This window comes from Microcaecilia unicolor, chromosome 1 (assembly GCF_901765095.1).
Source record: "Microcaecilia unicolor chromosome 1, aMicUni1.1, whole genome shotgun sequence".
Taxonomy (NCBI): Eukaryota; Metazoa; Chordata; class Amphibia; order Gymnophiona; family Siphonopidae; genus Microcaecilia; species Microcaecilia unicolor.
This window is the reverse complement of record NC_044031.1, coordinates 656,181,963-656,201,698: the sequence shown is the minus strand read 5'-3', so window position 1 is coordinate 656,201,698 and position 19,736 is coordinate 656,181,963. Positions and strand designations below refer to the sequence as shown.

At 46.8% G+C, this 19,736-nt stretch overlaps 1 protein-coding gene across 1 annotated transcript in view; it reads right to left on the bottom strand.

The window, feature by feature from the left end:
• CSK (C-terminal Src kinase) overlaps nt 1–19,736 on the bottom strand; it is a 188,179-nt gene that overhangs the window by 60,182 nt on the left and 108,261 nt on the right. Inside the window, exons 3-5 of the mRNA XM_030186510.1 lie at nt 11,186–11,299; nt 10,771–10,883; nt 1,213–1,432 (exon numbers count right to left, since the gene is read on the bottom strand). Coding sequence (XP_030042370.1) covers nt 1,213–1,432; nt 10,771–10,883; nt 11,186–11,299 — 447 coding nt within the window. The remainder of the gene's footprint in view (nt 1–1,212; nt 1,433–10,770; nt 10,884–11,185; nt 11,300–19,736) is intronic.

Genomic DNA, 19,736 nt, shown 5'->3' with positions numbered 1-19,736 from the left:
CTTATCTTTACCAAATCATATATGGTTTATCATGAATCAAAATTAAATACTGGTTATTGAAAATAATTCAGAGGATTTACAGAGACCATGAGAACATATGTGGTTGCACAAGATAATCATCAGAACTACAATGTATCTGTCCCACAACTTTCAATTTACCAGAGAGGATGGGATTCAGTGAGAGATGGACAGAGGAGTTATACAGTAGTTTTGCAGAATGCAGTACGTTATGGTGCCATTCTGGGAAAAGTTCAAGAGAAATTCCTAGGGAGATCAAAGCAAGATACAAAGACAGGGCTGGAATAAATCTGAAGAGGTCATCTGGTTCACCTCTGATTTTGGGTGTTCTACTCTGACGAGTTAGGGCACAGTTACTCTATTACATTTAAACGCACATTTGGAGATGAAAACGGTAACGGAATTCAAACATGCGTGGGATAAACATAAAGGAATCCTGTTCAGAAGGAATGGATCCTCAGGAGCTTAGCCGACATTGTATAGCAGAGCCGGTAGTGGGAGGCAGGGCTGGTGGTTGGGAGGCGGGGATAGTGCTGGTCAGACTTATATGGTCTGTGCCAGAGCTGGTGGTGGGAGGAGGGGATAGTGCTGGGCAGACTTGTACGGTCTGTGTCCTGAAAAAGACAGGTACAAATCAAGGTAAGGTATACACAAAAAAGTGGCACATTTCTTGGGCGGACTGGATGGACCGTGCAGGTCTTTTTCTGCCGTCATCTACTATATATTTGAACTTTGACACTTAGGTAGCCTCTTCACTGCAACCCACAACACAGGAATAAAATAGCAGTTACCTTCTCAGCCCAGGCATTCATTCCACATTTACAACACACTCATCTGTTCTCTGTGGCTTACAATAAAAATGCATAGAAACAGATGACAAAAACACTGACGCAAACACCACCAAAATTCTACCTAAATGAACTCAGATAATAAATTAATGGACGAGAAAATAAAATGGAAGTTGCAAAGTTCAGCTACTTCCACAATTTCTAAAAAAACAGCATCAATTCATCATTAGAATATAATATAGGACTTTCTAGCGTAAAGCATCTCAATTTAAGCTTATGTATAGGCCAATAAAATCAACTAGGCCTTAAACACTTTCCTCATACATATTGTACAGTCAAGTCAGGTTCTGGTTAGAGATCCATCAGACAGAAAGCAAATATGCATCGCTCCCCTGCTTGTACTTACCTCCACTAACTGCATGAGGTTTTCAAAGTACACCTCCTCATCAATGGTGAGCTTGCTGGAGGAGTAGATGATGTGGTAGTGCTCCACTTTGCCATCACAGCTCACGCACAGCGTATAGTCTCCGGGGTAGTTGGTACTCTCACGCACCAGAAAGAGGCCAGTTTCTGGGGGGTACAGCAACCGCTCTGCCTGCTCCCGTGTAATCTTACCATGGAACCAGCTGGGCACGGGGAGAGAAGAGAGGAGAAGAGCAAAGGATTAGGGATGCAAAAACAACCAGGAGAGGGAACTGGAGGGACTGGGGATTTGTAAAAGGGTGGAGAAGAAAGAGAGATCCCTGTCAATGGGGAGCAAGGAGAATAAGCAGAGGCACTATTTAGAACTTCCTGATTAAACACGATCTCTAAGGAATTCACAATGGCCTAGACTGCTCTGTCCTTTGAAAGCACTCTCTTAGCCTCTTAAATCAGCTCTCAAACAGTGGTTGTCACAAGAGCTAGAAAGGGGTTTAATTATCACACAGTTCCCATTTACACATGCTGGGGCCCAGGGCAGAAATTTAGAAGGGGTCCCCAAGGCCTGTCAGCAGGCTTGGGGTTCCCTGTGGCATGTGGGCCCAATGCAACTGCCCTGTTAGCAACCCTCTCTCCCCTATGGCAGGCCTGACGTAACATAGAAAATGGTTCATGAGATCTATCTATACTGTAAAGGCCTAACCCAGTCATAGAAGCATGGCTGCCTGTAGCAGAATAGCACTCCTTAACCAGGTCAATATTTGTTTTCTTCCTCACTAGTTCTCTACCATCCTATGAAAACAAGCATACAAAATCCTATAGTCAATTTAACAACCAGCCCCCTGAAACCAGTCTTTGTAATGTAAACACACCACACCACTACCCATACTCCAATCCTCTCCCCCACATCTCTTCCTATTGTCCTACTCTCTACAACTGGGTTATCTCCGTGATACTTTGTACCACACTTTGTATTATCTCTGTGATACTTTGTACCATACCTTGTAAGCCACACTGAACCTGCTATCGAGCTGGAGAGAGCGGGGTATAAATGCTATAAATAAATAAATAAATAAATAAATAAACAAACAATTATCAAAATTAGTGAGGCTGTTGCCCGAACACCCAGCCTCCTAGATTCCTGTGGCTTTACTGGACAGTACCCAGCCACCGCCAACCTGCAGGCACTGATCTGATTATTTTCTTGGAAACTGTATCTTGGTGTCGCAGTATCACTAGGTCGTGATTATTCACCCATTGTTCTGTACTTTTCAGCTGTCCCTCTGCTTCTGCTCGAGGACATTAAGAGTGGGCTTACTGCAATACTGCAACCTCCCAACCTTGTATGGGCAGATGAGACGGGCCTGATGATCTTTATGTGCTGCACGTTTTGTAGCCATCTGAAGAAAATCTTATGTTTAAAAGAATGTTATGCGGGGGGGGGGGGGGGGGGGGGGCGGGGGGGGTCATGTGATGCCTGCTACCTGAACGGCAGCAAGAAAGTGAGCTCCGTCATATCTCTGCACATACCTGCTAATTATACATGTCCTTCCCAGGTTTACAGATTTTATTAGACTTCCGATTCGACTGGGCAGTGCTCGGGCATAGCTGAGCGTCTGAGAGAGCGTTTTGGGAGAAGGCATGCCCACGAGGAGCCAGAGAGGCCTAAAACACAAAAAAGCTATCCTGTTGAAAGCAACTAAGATGGCGGCAGGCCAACAGTCCCAGCAGGCGACAGAAAGGCAAACAGGAGACTGGGCCAGGGAGATCTCACAGACAGTGGCAATGGTGCTGGAAGACCGGTTAAATAAAATGCAGACAGCGGTGGAGGAGATAAGTGAGAAATTTGATACTCAGACCCGGAGAATTGTAGAAGTGGAACAGCGTGTGTCGGAGCAGGAGGATGCAACACGGGGCATGGCTTCGCAGATTGTGCATTTACAAAAAGAGGCTGCGGCCCTCCGTGAGCACTTGGAGGAACAGGAGAATAGGAACTGTCGCAACAACCTTCGGGTCACTGGTCTGCCTGAATCAGTCCAGGACAGGGAGCTATACCAGATTTTCAGCACATGGCTGCCAGAACAGCTAGGCATAGAAGGCTGTACAAATGGAATGCAATGTGACTGTGCACATCGGATTGGATTGCGAGGAGAGCGTGACAGTAATCTGCGTACAGCCATCGCACACTACATAAATTGGCAAGAAAAGGAACAATTGCTGAAAGCTTTCCATTCTAAGAAATCGCCACTCGAGTATGAAGGACACCGACTGTTAATGTTTAATAACTATTCAGCCGGAGTAGCGCAACTGCGCAGAGCCATGGTGCCAACGTGCACTTCACTGCACAGAAAAGGTATTCGCTTCTCGTTTATGTACCCAGCTAAACTCAGGATTTGCCATGCAGGGAAATCGGTCCTGTTCTCAGAAGTCTGGGCGGCTCAGGCCTTCCTGGACAATAAAGAGGGATAGAATGAGCCTGCTGAGTGAAGGTAATACCTGATAAGTGATCAGGCCAAAGCCACCATGCTGTGTTTTTTTTCTCTCTGGACAGCACCCCACCCAGCAAGCTTAAGGGGGGGGGTTCTACGGATGTGGATTCCATTGAACCTTTTGCTTGGAATATCTACCACAGAGGGTCATAAGAACTTTTAGGTTTTTGGAGGTCTGTTTCTGGGGGTGAAGTTCAAAGTGTCTGGGGAGACTAATTGGGGAGGAATAATTTTTATATTACGAGGGCAGAGAGGGTACGGGGTGAATAAATCTTCGCTGTGTTGTTCGGGAAGGGGGGGGGGAGGATGAAAGAGCAACTTAAGAAGGAGGAGAAGGTTCATAACGGGGGAGGGAGGGGGGAGGGATAGGGTAGGTATGAATGATATGCTTGTGTGGGAGAGAGAGTGTGAATGGGGGGGAACACGGGGTAGTTGTAGTGAATGCCATCGTAAGAGGGGAGGCGGGGGTGGGTAACGGAGACTGGAAATCTCGTTGTTTTCTACTGGGGGTTGTTGTACTGGGGTTGAAAAAGTCTAGCAGGCTCAGCTGGGAGGCCTGTGGGATGGAAAGGGAGTATGTCACGCTTAACATAGGTCTGTTTTCTTTCCATAGTTAATCTAAAATTTATATCTCTTAACGTGGATGACATACACTCTCCTGTTACGTACAAAAATATTAGCATGGTTGAAATCCGAAAAGGCTTGACATTGCTTTTTTGCAGGAAACTCACTTGTCCAGCGCTGAGCATGCAAAGTTGAAAAAGGGCTGGGTGGGGGAGGTAGTTAGCTCTTCTTATAACACCAGGCAACGGTGGGGGTGGGTGGGGGGGGGGGGTGGCTATATTAATTCATAAACAACTTCCGATCAACATTCACAAAATAATTCAAGATAGAGAAGGTAGATATGTTGGAGGCCATATCTTGTTAAGGATGTAAAAAGAATTGAAGCGGTGCAAAGAAAAGCTACGAGAATGGTATGGGATTTGCGTTACAAGACGTATGAGGAGAGACTTGCTGAACTAAACATGTATACTCTGGAGGAAAGGAGAAACAGGGGTGATATGATACAGACGTTCAAATATTTGAAAGGTATTAATCCGCAAACAAACCTTTTCCGGAGATGGGAAGGTGGTAGAACGAGAGGACATGAAATGAGATTGAAGGGGGGCAGACTCAAGAAAAATGTCAGGAAGTATTTTTTCACAGAGAGAGTAGTGGATGCTTGGAATGCCCTCCCGCGGGAGGTGGTGGAAATGAAAACGGTAACGGAATTCAAACATGCGTGGGATAAGCATAAAGGAATCCTGTGCCGAAGGAATGGATCCTCAGGAGCTTAGTCAAGATCGGGAGGCGGGGCAGACTTATACGGTCTGTGCCAGAGCCGGTGGTGGGAAGCGGGACTGGTGGTTGGGAGGTGAGGATAGTGCTGGGCAGACTTATACGGTCTGTGCCAGAGCCGGTGGTTGGGAGGTGGGGCTGGTGGTTGGGAGGCGGGGATAGTGCTGGGCAGACTTATACGGTCTGTACCCTGAAGAGTACAGGTACAAATCCAAGTAGGGTATGCACAAAAAGCAGCAAATATGAGTTATCTTGTTGGGCAGACTGGATGGACCGTGCAGGTCTTTTTCTGCCGTCATCTACTATGTTACTATGTTATAATGCTAAGTGAACTTTGGGGTCGCAAACCAGGCTTTTGTAATCTGTATGGCCCTAATGTATACAGCCATAAATTCTTTTCTGAAATAGTGGCTAAGCTGACACCACACTTGTTTTGGGAGGGGACTTTAACACGTGTGCTGACCCCACTGTTGACTGTAAACCTGCTAAACCAAGGGGAGGGGCCATTGAGGGCAAGGGTGTCAATTTTATCACACATCAGCTGGGGACAGTGGATATATGGAGGCTTCTACACCCGCACAACACAGAATTTACATTCTATTCCCACCCGCATAACACTTACTCTAGATTAGATTATTTCCTTATATCAGAGTCCCTTTTCTCAGTAGCCAAGGAGGTTCAAGTTATTGACAACTCCTTATCAGACCACTCTGCAATATCGCTTGCTATATTTTACACAGCAGATTTGACAGAAAGGGTGTGGAAATTCTTGCCCTCTTTGTACAAAGATTCCGCATTTTGGACATACTTGAGGAGGGAAAAATGGCTGGATTTCCAATCGACCAATGAGACCCCGGACGTGGGTCCTGTAACTTTCTGGGAAGCCTCCAAAGTAGTGCTAAGGGGATACATATTGGCATACACATCTAGTAAGAAGAAAAAGCTAGAGGCAGAGTTATTACAGTTATCACAAGAATACCAATCCCTTCGCAGACAACATATGTACCGGTTGGATAAGCCCTCCAAAGATGCTATGATGGAGCTAAGACGCCAGATTGATCAGCTGTTGACCAGTCGGGCAGAAAGAGATGTTTACTACCAAAGATTCAAATTGTTTAAGTGGGGTAGCAAGGTGGGGAAACTTTTGGCCAATTTGGTGCGTCCTTATAAGAAACGACAGGTCATTACTTACATCAAGGATGGGTCTGGGAGGCGATTTCACAAGGAATCCCAAATACAATCTCAGTTCGTCCAATATTACCAATCACTATATGAGGCAAGAGATTTAGATATAGAGAAAAGGGAGGCCTTTTTCGGGATTTATCGGTCCCTTGGTTTACCATGGACCAGGCACAGACTCTGAGTAGGCCCGTTTCTGTAAAGGAGATCAGACTGGGAATTAAGGCTTTAAAGTTGATGAAAGCCCCAGGCCCGGACGGTTTCGGCCCAGAGTACTACAGAATTCTGTCGGATGTGGTGGCACGGCCACTGGCCGATACGTATAACAGCCTAGCACCAGGAGGGGTAGAACTCCACCAGAATCTAGCCCACATAATATTGTTGCCCAAACCGGGGAAGGACCCCACCCAAGTGGGTTCATAATGCCCAATTTCTTTGCTTAACCAGGATGTCAAACTCCTAGCAGCTATTCTTGTGCGTCGGATGAATAACTTTCTTCCCAGTGTTATACATGAGAATCAGGTGGGTTTTGTTCCAGGCAGGTATGCCTCTATGAGTGGGAAAAAGCGCGGGGTACAAATGTAACAAAAATAAAATAAATAAAATATGAACCTTACCTGGGCTTTAGCGGCAATACACACATATCGAGGGAAGGGGAAGACAGAAGCCATCGCGGGGTTGGACATGGAGAAAGCGTTTGACAGTATCTCGTGGCAATATCTTTTCTGGGTTATAGAGAAGTATGGGATACAGGGTCGTTTTGTTGACTGGATTCAGGTTTTATACACTGAACCACAAGCGAGATTATTGGTTAACAACAAACTGACGGAGAGTTTCAATTTGCAGAGGGGTACCAGACAGGGGTGCCCACTGTCCCCATTGTTGTTTTTGTTAGCCATAGAACCACTTGCAATTAAATTGCACCAGAGTGATAAGATCCGAGGTCTCCAAGTAGGAGGGCAAGAGATCCATATCAATTTATTCGCTGATGATATTTTGCTCTACCTTGCAGATGCTCCCTCACATCTAGGGGAAGCATTAACCATGGTTATGGAGTTTGGAGTTATATCAGGCCTAAGAGTTAACTGTGACAAGTCCGAACTCCTTCCCCTGTCGGGTAGCTATCACAACCCTCGATTTGCGAGCTTGCTTATCCCTCCGGTGCAGCACCCGATGCGATATCTAGGTATTTATCTTAGCACAAACCCGGACGTGGTGTACAGGCGTTAATATACTGGATCAGATAGATAACATCAAGCAACTGTGTTTAAGGTGGAAGGACTTACCGATCTCCCTGTTCAGACGGGTAAGCGTTGGCTAGGATGATCTTACTCCCTAAATTGTTATATCCTTTGCAGACGATGCCTATTTGGATCAAAAGACAAGATGAACGTTTATTTCATTCTGTACTGCAGGCTTTTATATGGAGGCAAAAGGGATCACGTATAGGACACGAAACGTTAATTTTATGCAGGGAGCGAGGAGGACTTAACTTGCCGGACCTATGCCTGTACAATGTGGCAGCATTGATGAGAATCATTTTTGAAGGGATCAGTGGGCAGTCAAAGTTCACCCCAGGCAAATGGTGGGAGAGATGGTGTTCCCCATACTCGTTTATAAATTTAGTACATGCGTCCCCCGGTCTGGGCACAAAGTTTAATGTGCATTCTAGTTATCTTAGACCCTTGCGTACTGCTTGGAGCTGATGGCGCACCCACTAGGTATGTAGCCCTAATGTGTCTCCTTTTCTGCGCTTTGTGGGAAATGTGGATTTTCTGGCTGGTGTGGGCCCTTCGGCATTCCAGCAGTGGGCAAGGCGGGGGGTGCAATACATTAGGCCATATGCTTTCCCCGATTAAAGGCAGTTTTATATCTTTTTCTCAGGCGAAAGAGCGCTGGCGGATACCAAATACTCACGTTACAGTACATGCACGCAAGGCATTATTGGCAGCAGATAAAGGTGAAACATGGGGAGGCATGGACATATGGTAGCTTGGACCAGGTGGCCCAGGCCATGCCAGAGGCTGGGAATAGACTCCCCACTTGGTACAAGTTGGTAAAAATGACCAGTTCAGAGGGTGGGATTGAGAGTGTTCTTTATCGGTGGAATGCAGAGTTAGGAACACAGTACTCCAGTACACAATTTTACACTCTGTTTACGACACTTTACGAAATGGTTAAGGCTGCAGATCTGCAAGAAACTCAATATAAAATTTTACACAGAACTTATATTACTTGGGAAAGGGGAGTAAAACTGAAGATGTGGGATTCAGATTTGTGTCTTAAATGTCGGGCAGGGATTGGCAATCTTTTGCACTCCTTTCTGGAATGCCCAAAATTAACTATATGGAATAAGGCTTTCCAAGTTCTTAACAGGGTATTGCAGTCAACAGTGGAATGGTCATATGCTGCGCTGCTGTTGGGGGAGCAGTCCGATTTGATTGCTCAAGGTTTTTCCCAGCCGCAAAGAAGATTTCTTTACATGTCAACTTTGGTGATTAAAAAAAACGATCTTACAGTTCTGGACAAGTGAGGATCCTGTGCCAACTTCATGCTGGGTGGCTAAAATGACAGATGTGGCTAACTATGAGTGTATGATTTATAGAAAATCCCCTAACGTGGATAACAGGCAATACGCCCATCTATGGCAAAGATTTTTGGGTGAGATTTTGTCCCCAGACTTCCAGATATTACAAGACTGAGGGGGGGGGGGGGGGGGTACGACAAGGAGGGCAGGGGGGAGGGGGGTATGTATGTATGTAGGTATGTATGGTGTTTTGCTGGTTGGTATGTCGCCTAGAATTGGTTGAGTGAATTACTGGAATGTGTTTAGAGTACATCTATCTATCTATATATAAAATAACAAAAGGTCAGTATGGGATGTTTTTCAGGACAACTGTTGTATTAGTATGAGATTGTTTTATCTCATGTCTGTTTTAGTTGAACCATTTTGTGTACCACAGGCGAACTGTTGTGTAACGTGTTACACTTTGAATTTGTTCCTACTGTACTGACGTCAAACATAAATTTAAAAAAAGGCCTTTATTCACTATAGTCCTTTTAAATATTTCTTCAGATCTGCTTCTTTGCTTTAACACACTGAATCTTGCAGATGGTCTGCCCTATTGACTTTTTGTACTGTAGCCATGACAATTTCATTTCCAGTACAAAGCCATAGGCTTCAACTGACCTTTGGCCCTTCTTTTTTTTTTTTTTTTTTTAACTTCTTTGACTGTAAAGATCCTCCCATGCTTTCCTGGACTCTATCATCTCCATCACCTCCACTGGGACTCCATTCCTAAATGGCCTAACCTTCCCTCTGTTGCTACTTTTATGAAGGAGGACAACACCTGCTCTCTTCAGTCCTGTGGGACTCTGCGGCTGAAGGAAAATTCTAGCTCACTCCCTAAGTCTGGATGCACAACTTTGGGCAGGGCATAATAAATGTATCAGGTCACTCTGAAGTACAAGTAATTTTGGTTGTGACCCTGGTTAAACTGTACAGCTGGTTATTCCTCTACTAACAATATGTCCATGCTGCTGCACAGGTGAGGGCAGCCCCAGGGCATCAGAGAACTGCCAATTGGGATACTTGTATTAATTGTTAAAGGACAATCAATGTGTTTCAATGCCAAATTTAAGCCTTCTGCAGCATTTGAAAAGTAACAAGGAAGAGAACTAGAGGGATGATGTGATAATGAGAGGAGGACAGGTGCAATGATATGCTCAATGTACACGGTTGTCACTATTCTGTGCTTTTATCACTGCCCCCCCCCCCCCCCAGAGGACAAGACACAGAAGGGCCCTGAGATAGGAGAGAGTACTGCCAAAAGCAACTGGAAGGGGATGCTAAGAGCAGGAAGGGATGGAGATAATGTGAATCAACTGATTACATTTACAACTTTTGCAGATGTTCTCGATTTGTCAGCAAAATCATGCTTCAAAATACTCTGTGTTTCCATTCAGATGTGGTGCCTGACTGGTCAAAGGCCCCATAGCACAGTCCGTGCAGCTCCTGTTTTCTTGTTGCTTCTCTAGAATTGTACATCTGGTTTGAGCACTTTTGCTAGCTACTTACCAGGAAGTACAATGGAAAAAAAAATGCACGAAGCCGAAACGTCACAAAGAGCTACTTGTGGAACAGGGAAGTAGGAGACTTTTCTGCAAATAGTTAACAAAGCCTTTCTTTATCTGTATATGTGCAGAGACTTTCATTCAGCAAACTGCCACATAACAGAAAGCAAATCACCCTGCTGAATATCTTTCCGCAGTGGTCCAATATGAAAGAAACCCCCTTAATGTCTCTGCAACATCTGTTAAGCACAGCAACCTCCTCCTGACTTTTCTGCATCACAGCAACCCAAAACTACATACCTCTGCAGCCCTGCTGCACCACACTAACCGCCCCCATACAGCTCACAGCAATCCTATCTCCCATGCCTCTGCAATCCTTTGCACTACAGAAACCCCATCCTGTGCACACCTGGATCCCTGTGCATGATGGCAATCCCCAGCAGCTCCTCTTGCAAAACACTTACGGCATTAGGCTGAGTTTAGTTCCAGATTTCACACCTTCCCTCTTCTGTACATAGTTAGCTGGGATGATGCCCTCACGTCCCACTTTGTTCTTTGCTTTGTACCAGTTGGGATCCTGGAAGGAGAAAACAGGTTGCAGGCACATCAGTGATGAGGTTGTCTGCCACCATCAGCCCTGAACAGGTCCTGACAGCAAGACTGGGAGACAGGCCACCTTGCTTCCAAGGCCACTGCTGCAGAGCTGAGAGAGGGGCACACTAAGACCATGGCAGTAGGTAACAGCCCCTCAAAGAGATTCCCAACTATACTGAACCTGGTAAAATCTTGCAGTAAAAGCACTCACACAGAGGTATAATCACACCGCTACCAACCTATATCTATACCATCTTTAAAGTAGATCATCATTGCTTCTCTTACCTTGGTAACTGAGACAATGGTGAGGACATCACCTTTGCTGAACGGGAGGTCCTGCTCCGCAGTGGCGAGAAAGTTGTACTTGGCAATACATTCTGTACCAGATGGCCATGGCGACTACCCAAAAGAGGAGAATACAAATTTTAGTAATTACATATCAAATCCAAGGTTTATATGTCCACATCTTCTTCAAAGGGAAGAAATACTCATTAATGAAAATGATTTAAAAAGCAGTATCGCCAGGAAATTTCACATATGTACTACTGATGGATGCATGAATGAATGAGGAAATAGTCAAATTATGCAGATTGTGCAGGCTACAGATACTGTAAATAAATACTAGTACTACTTAACACTTCTATAGCGCTACAATAGATAAAACAAACAGTCCTGGCAGCTTTAATGCTGTTGATGTTTTCCAATGCATTTCAAGGTTCATTAAGGAAAAAAAAAGTATGGTATAAAAAAAGGAAAAAACAATTTGACACTGGTGTTTGATTTGTTTGGATTCATATGCTGGTGTATGAAATATTTTGGTCATGTCTACTGAGGCTTCAGGGCTTCTTATCTAACTTACTGTAGCTGACTTGCTGTATAGGAAACTGGAAATCTACAAACATTTTTATTAAATTCTGCAAGTTCTTCCCCAAGAAAAATGTGAGGGGTTCTCAGGTAATTAGGCCAACACAAATTCAGCATGACCACCCCAAAGGAAGAAAAAGTAAATGTAAAATGTTTGTAGAAAAAATACATCTGTCTGAAGTCACTAGACCCGCCTGAGTGAGACAGCACCTTTCAATAATGCTGACTTGTGATCAAGTTGTGTTAAATGCTGGTTTCAGCAAACAGAAGCCTCTTCAAAGTACACTAGAAGGCCCCTTGAAGCCAGCAGAGGGCTGTCAGATGAAGTGTTAGGTAAAGGATGGCAAAACACTACCATTGTTTTCACGTTTTCTCACTTTTTTCTTCCTGCCCTGCTGCACATTACAGCCCCTTCATCTGCCTTTTTGCGCTTTACCACACTGTACCTATTCCCATGTAATGACAATCTCCACCTTTCCATATGACTATGTAGCTTTAAGGAGAGGGAGCAAAATGGGAAAGACTTGCAAAGTCAGTGATGCTCAAAATTTTTTCCAGCTATGACCCCATTATTGCAGCCGTAGCTACACCCACAACACCACAAAGGAATGTCATGTTGTGCCTACGTAGTGCCTGCTTTGGTTGTGACCCCATTTAGGATCCCACCTCACAGTTTGGGAAGCACTGTGCTAAACAAAGACAAGTGGAAAAAGCATGTGGAGCATGGCTCATGGAATTCTTTCCAACCCCCCTAAATATAAATTCATGTGTGTTTGTGTTTGGGGGCGGGCTGGTGAGTATATGTACATGTGCATTGTGTGTTGGTATGAATACATGCATGCTTGGATATATGTTGGAGGGGGGGCCTTACATATTTGTGTGTCTCTGTACTTTCTCTGTGTCTGATCAGGCGAGATGATGACAGGGTACAGCAATTTGAAAAGGTACAATTCCTTAATTATTATGCTACAGTGAATCAGTGTATGTATACTGCAGCTGTTGGATCTGCTTCTCCCATAGAAACGTATTGTGGCAAATTTATTTTTTTTTGGGGGGGGGGGGGGGGGGTCATTTATCTTCTACCTCCCAACAGATATAGAAACTTTACTTCTATAACACAGAAACTCCTCCAGAACACTTCCTCTCTTCACGGGGTCAGAGCTGCCTTCCAGTCCTGTGCCTCCATTGCTTCCCATTATCTGGATCCTACCTAAGTCTCTGCTGCTAGTTACAGTGGAAGCAGGCAGAGCAGGCGCACTCACACAGGGACAAAGGGGGAAGGGTGCTAGAAAACTGCAGATGGGTTTTAAACTGAGAAACACAAGAAGACATATTACTTATTCTAACTTTTGGCCATTAATATAAAACTCTGCTGACTTCTGAAAAAGACCTGGGTTGAGCGCTGAGCACATCTCACAGGGCCCTCCTAAACTTGTGGGCACAAAGTATGTACAAAGTTTGCCAATGTTTATGTTTCTTAAACGGCTTAATCTGACCCTGCCCACAGCAACAGATGAAACTTGGCAATACACATAGCAACCAATAAGAATACTGTCTGACTCCTGAAGAAGTTTTCACACTAGAATTAGTAATAACGAAAATAAAATAAAGGGATAGAGAAATATTAACACGTACATCTCTGGGTTTACATGTGTGCACGTTGGGCAAGTGCTGTGTCTGTGGAGGAGGTAGCTGTGATTGAGGGAGTAAGCTTATAGGGGGGGTAGTATGGACTATATAGGGGTAGTTGTGGGGGACTAGTTTTGGGGTTGGCGCAGTTTGTAAGGTTTGTGTCAGTTGTGGGTTGGGTAGTTTTGGGGGTTAGGGTGTTATTTTGGGGGTTGGATAATTTGCAGGGTGGTGGGGCAGTCTACAAGAGCAGACGGGAGATGGTAAAATTATGTCATACCTGATAATTTTCTTTCCTTTAAAGCAGCAGATGAATCCAGGAACTAGTGGGTTAAGTCCACCTACCAGCAGGTGGAGATAGAGATAAACAAACAAAAGGCAGTGATGCCAGATGGCCAGCTCATTCCTCAGTTAGTATGTCATTCGTAAGCATTTGCCAAGGCCAAAAATATGAAACCAATAACAACCAGAAACCATCCTCACTATGAAAAACAGAGAACCAAATAAGAACTGTGAAATAACTGCAACTTGATCCAGAAATCAGAATCCTTTCCGTGTTCCCATATCTGTCTGAACTCTGCAAAAGAGAACCCGGAAGGAAAAAATAGCCACACTGCGCGGAAAATGAAAAAACTGTCGGCTCAAATAGGGAGGGATCTTGGATTCATCTGCTGTGTCAAAGGAAAGAAAATTATCAGGTAAGACAATTTTACCTTCCTTGTCACTTGCAGCAGATGAATCCATGAACTAGTGGGATGTACCAAAGCATTCCTTAAGTAGGGTGGGAAGCCGACGCTCCCCGCGCCAACACTCCCGCCCCAAAACTCGCATCCTCCCGAGCAGACGTGTCTAGCTTGTAATGCTTTGCAAAAGTATGACAGGACGCCCAAGTAGCCGCCCGACAAATCTCTTCCAGAGATAGGCCGACGCTTCCGCCCAAGAAGCCGCCTGTGCCCGAGTAGAATGTGCCTTCAGGGCCACTGGAGACGCCCACCCTTGTAGCAGATACGCCGCTCCAATGGCTTCCCTAACCCAGCGAGCAATGGAAGCCTTAGAAGCCACCTCACCTCTTTTCAATCCCGACAAGAGCACAAAGAGATGATCCGAGCATCGAAACTCGTTAGAGATCTGCTAGTACCAAAACAAGGCTCTCCGCACGTCCAGGAAACGTAGCGAGGCAAACTCCCCCAGATAATCCTCTCTTTGAAAAGATGGAAGATAAACCGCCTGATTGACATGGAAAGTCGAAACCACTTTAAGTAGAAACAACGGCACCGTCCGGATCGACACCCCTGCTTCAGAAAACTGCAAAAAAATGATCTCTGGAAGACAAAGTCTGAATTTCAGAAATCCTCCTAGCCGAAGCAATGGTCACCAAAAACACTGTCTTAAGTGTTAGATCCTTCTCAGAAACCTTATTCAACGGTGCAAACGGTGGGGCCTGGAGGGCTCGCAGTACCACATTCAAATGCCACGCCGGGCACGGCTGCCGCAGAGGAGGCCGAAGCCGAAGAGCCCTGCGTAGGAAACTGACCACATCAGGGTGAGCTGCTAAAGAGGAACCGTCCAGTTTGCCCCTAAAACAAGCTAGCGTGGCCACCTGCACTCGAAGAGAATTATATGCCAATTCCTTTTGAAGACCATCCTGAAGGAACTCCAGAATAACCGGAATGTCCACCCCGAAAGGCGATTCAGCACGCAGAGCACACCACACCGAGAAAGCTTTCCACACTCGCGCGTACGCTGAAGTAGACTGCTTCCGTGCCCCCAAAAGAGTGACAGACTGGTCCTGAAAATCCCTTCTTCCTCAGCTACCGCCTCTCAATAGCCAGGCCGTAAGACCAAAGCAGGAGGGATTTTCCATCTGAACTGGCCCTTGATGAAGTAGATCGGGAGTCACTGGAAGTTGCAATGGTGGCTCTGAGAGTGCTCGAACGAGATCCGCATACCACAGCCTTCGGGGCCAGTCTGGGGCCACTAGAACGACCGGCCCCTGATGCCGCCCTATGCGGCAAAGAACTCTCCCTATCAGAGGCCACGGAGGAAAAACATACAGTAGCTGTTGTTCTGGCCACGGCTGGAGCAGAGCGTCCAATCCTGCGGATCCTGGCTGCCGTTTGCGGCTGAAGAACTGGGGAACTTTGGCATTGCAAGCCATGGCCATGAGATCCATTACTGGTCTTCTCCAACGTTGACAGATCAGCCGAAAAGCAGAGTCTGACAGCGTCCATTCCACTGTGTCCAAAAGAGTCCGGCTGAGAAAATCCACTTGAACATTGTCTTGACCCTAAATGTGCGCTGCCGACAGACTCTGAACATGCGCTTCCGCCCATACTAGAAGACGAGATGCCTCCACTGTCAAGGGAAGACTGCGAGTGCCCCCCTGCCGATTTATGTAGGACACCATCGTGGTGCTGTCCGAGAATACACGAACCACCTGCCCCTGCAGAAGGTCCTAAAAACTCCGCAGCACATTCATGACTCTCGCAACTCCAGACGATTTATTGGCCAAGTCGCTTCGAGAGGGGTCCACGATCCCTGGGCTACTCGATGAAGACAATGGGCTCCCCAGCCCGCAAGGCTGGCATCCGTCATGACTACCACACAATTGGGAGACGCCAGAGAAGCACCCTTCTGTAAACTGGCTGATCGGAGCCACCACGCGAGACTGTCCCTGGCCCATCTCGACCAAGGAAGACGTCATTGATAATCCAGCGACATCGGCGACTGTCTGCTCAAAAGGAAATTCTGAAGAGTCCGCATGTGAGCCCTTGCCCATGGAATGACCTCCAAGGTCGCCGGCATGGAACTGAAGAGCTGAACATAGTCCCACATTCGGGGAGTGTGACAAATCAGTAAGGTCCGTACCTGAGAAAGCAATTTGATCCTTCGTCCCTCGGGAAGAAACACCTTCCCCCGCTTCATATCGAATTGCACTCCAAGACACTCCAGACTCTGAGTAGGAACCAGATAACTCTTGTCCATATTGACCACCCAACCTAAGGATTGCAACACCGCAATCACTCGGTCGGCGACCACTCGACTCTCCTCTGCTGTCGTCGCCCGAATCAGCCAATCGTTGAGATATGGATGCACTCGAATGCTCTCCTTCCGCAGGAATGCCGCCACCACCACCATGACCTTGGAAAAAGTGCGTGGGGCAGTGGCCATTCCGAAAGGAAGGGCCCGAAACTGGAAGTGCTGACCCAACACCGCAAATCTGACAAATCTCTGATGCGGCTGCCAAATGGGAATGTGCAGGTAAGCTTCCCTCAAATCAAGAGCAGTCAAAAACTCACCTGGTTGAACAGCAGCAATAACTGCCCTTAATGTCTCCATGCGGAAGTGATGAACCCGCAAAAACTGGTTTACTTTTCTGAGATCAGGAATAGGCTGAAAAGCCCCTCCCTTCTTTGGAACCACAAAGAAGATGAAGCACTGACCTGTGCGCCTTTCGAGAGGAGGAACAGGCACGATAGCCCCTATCCTTAGCAGGTCTCGCAAACACTGCAGAACCGCTGTCCTCTTGGCCTGCGATACACAGCGGGACTCCAGAAAAAAAGTATGTGACGGAAGAGAAGAATTCTAGCTTGTAACCTTCTCGCACCACATCGAGGACCCACTGGTCTGAAGTAATTCTGGCCCACTCTGGAAGAAACAGAGAAAGCCGACCACCGATCTGCTCTCCTCCTGAGTGGACCTGCGCCCCATCATTGGGAGGCCCGAGAAGGAGCCCCCTGACAAGAGGGGGGGGGGGGTCCAGCTGGAAGCTTCTCGTTGCGAAAGGAAGAATACTACCCAAAACGAGGACGCTGAAAGGCTGCGTTGGACTGCCCCGGGCGATACCGTCGTGTCCCTCTGAAACGTGACCTTGAGGCTCCCTGCCTGGAAGTAGACTTGGGTCTATCCTACGGAAGACGCTGAGATTTGGAATCCCCCAAATCTTTAACAATTTTTTCCAGGTCTTCCCCAAAAAGCAATTTCCTTCGGAAAGGCAATTTAATTAGCCATTGCTTAGAGGCCATATCTGTGGCCCAATGACGGAGCCACAGAAGATGCCGAGAGGAAACGGTCAAGGCCATGAGTTTGGCCGAAGCACGGACCAAATAATACAAGGCATCCGCTGCCAGCCCAATATCCATCAGCGACATCTGAGGAGTTCTTGGCCTATCAGACTCCGAAATCGAATCCATGACAGAATGTAGCCAACTGAGACAAGCTCTAGCCGCATAAGAACTACAAACAGAAGCTTGAAGTGTCAAAGCGGCCACCTCAAAGGCATGTTTTAAAGAGGCCTCTAGCCGTCTGTCTTGCACATCCTTAAGTGCCACACCACCTTCCACTGGAAGAGTAGTCTTCTTAGTGACCGCCGTCACCAGGGCATCCACCCTAGGTAGAGCAAACTGCCCTAAACTGTCCGCTGAAACCGGATACAGCCTGGCCATAGCCCTGGCTACTTTCAGTCCCCCATCCGGATCCGCCCACTGGGCCGAAATCAACTCTTCAATAGCTTCATGTACCGGAAAGGCCTTAGAAGGTCGTCTGGTACTAGCCATCTTGGGGTTGACCGCCTGAGAAGCCGCAACCTCAGGGTCCTCTATATTCAGGGCTTCCAGCGCCTGAGAGATAAAGGAGGACAACTCCTCCTTATGGAAAATCCTCACGGTGGAAGAGTCCTCCAGTTGGTCAGTGAGGACACCGTCCTCCACGTCCTCTACCCCTGTCTGCTCCGAGCGAGCCACCATGGAGGAAGCTGCAGGTAACCGTATGCAGGACCCCTCCTCAGACCCCAAAGAAAGATTAGGGTTTTTAAGGGAGGAGAAATCCTCTGGGGAAAAACCCAAAATCTCTTGGTTACCCCAGACCCCCCTGAGAGAATCAAAGGCCGAAGCTGTCGCAGCCGCGTGAGGTGGGGGGGAGGCAAGGCCCTTTTCAACAAAAACGGCTGATGGAGTAGCAAAATAAACTCTGGCAAAAACCCTTCCCCCGCAACAGAGGAGGTCGCAGCCATGGCACCTGCACCACCACCTACAGTGCCTGACGGCCTCCCCCCCCCCGACTCCCGTACCAGCAAAGAAGAAGCTTTGCCCAAAACCGCTACCCGAGCCGGCTCCACAACTGATCGCAAAATGGCGTGAGAATCGCCAGGCTCTGGGAGGGAAAGCATGCTCCCGGGGGGCCCCACCGCTCCGTCGAGTCCCGCCAAATCAGCACTGCACAGGTTCGCCGCCGAACATCGTTTCCCGCATCGGGAACAGCGTTTTACCGCCTCCGCTGCCATCACCCGTCCCCGAACAGGAACACAGCAGGACTTACCCCAGAATGGGAAAGTGCGGGAACTGATAGCTGAGCCGAAGAAAAAAAAAAAAAAACTCTCTGACTCCACTTCGAGGCAGGCTCAGACAAGCAGGCAACAGAAAACAGGACTCGGACAGCAGTAACACAAACCTGACACACTTCCCTGTGCTTCTGTGTTTCTCTTAAATAAATTCTATGGTTCTCTTTTTTTTTTTTTTTTTTTTTTTTTAGTGAGGCAGAAACAAACAGGGAAGGAAAGGAACAGCAAAAGCCTGTTCAAAGGGAATTTGAGGTGCAGCAGGGACCCAGCAACTGCGTATGCTGCCAAAGGGGACACCACCATTCCGGCACTCCTGGCTCAAACTGACCACCGGCCCAGGAGCACCCTCAGAGGCCTTGGGCCCAGGAGCTGAAGAAAAAGCCGTCCACCACCTGCTGAGATAGAGACATACTAACTAAGGAAGGAGCTGGCCGTCTGGTATCACTGCCTTTAGTTTGTTTCTCTCTTATCTCCACCTGCTGGTAGGCGGACTTAACCCACTAGTTGCTGGATTCATCTGCTGCAAGTGACAATGAAAGAGCAATTTGCAGGGTGGTAAGCCAGTTTTGGGTATTTTTTTTTTTATTGGGGGGTGGGGGGGGGCTAGTTTAGGAATGTTGTTACACATGGTAGCAGTATGTAGGGTGGTAGGGCAGTTGTAGAGGCCAGTTTTTGGGTGCATAGGGAGAGGAATGGCCAGAAGGAAAAAGGAGGTAATGATGCCCCTGTATAAGACTGGTGAGACCTCATTTAAAATATTGCATACAAGTCTGGAGACCACACCTTCAAAAAGATATAAACAGGATGTAGATAGTCCAGAGGGTGGCTACCAAAATGGTCAGAGGTCTTCATCATAAAGAGTATGGGAACAGACTTAAAGATCTTAATATGTATACTTTAGAAGGAAGGCGGGAGAGGAGAGATATGATAGAGACGTTTAAATACCTACGTGACATAAATGCACAGGAAGTGAGTCTCTTTCAATTGAAAAGAACCTCTGGATCG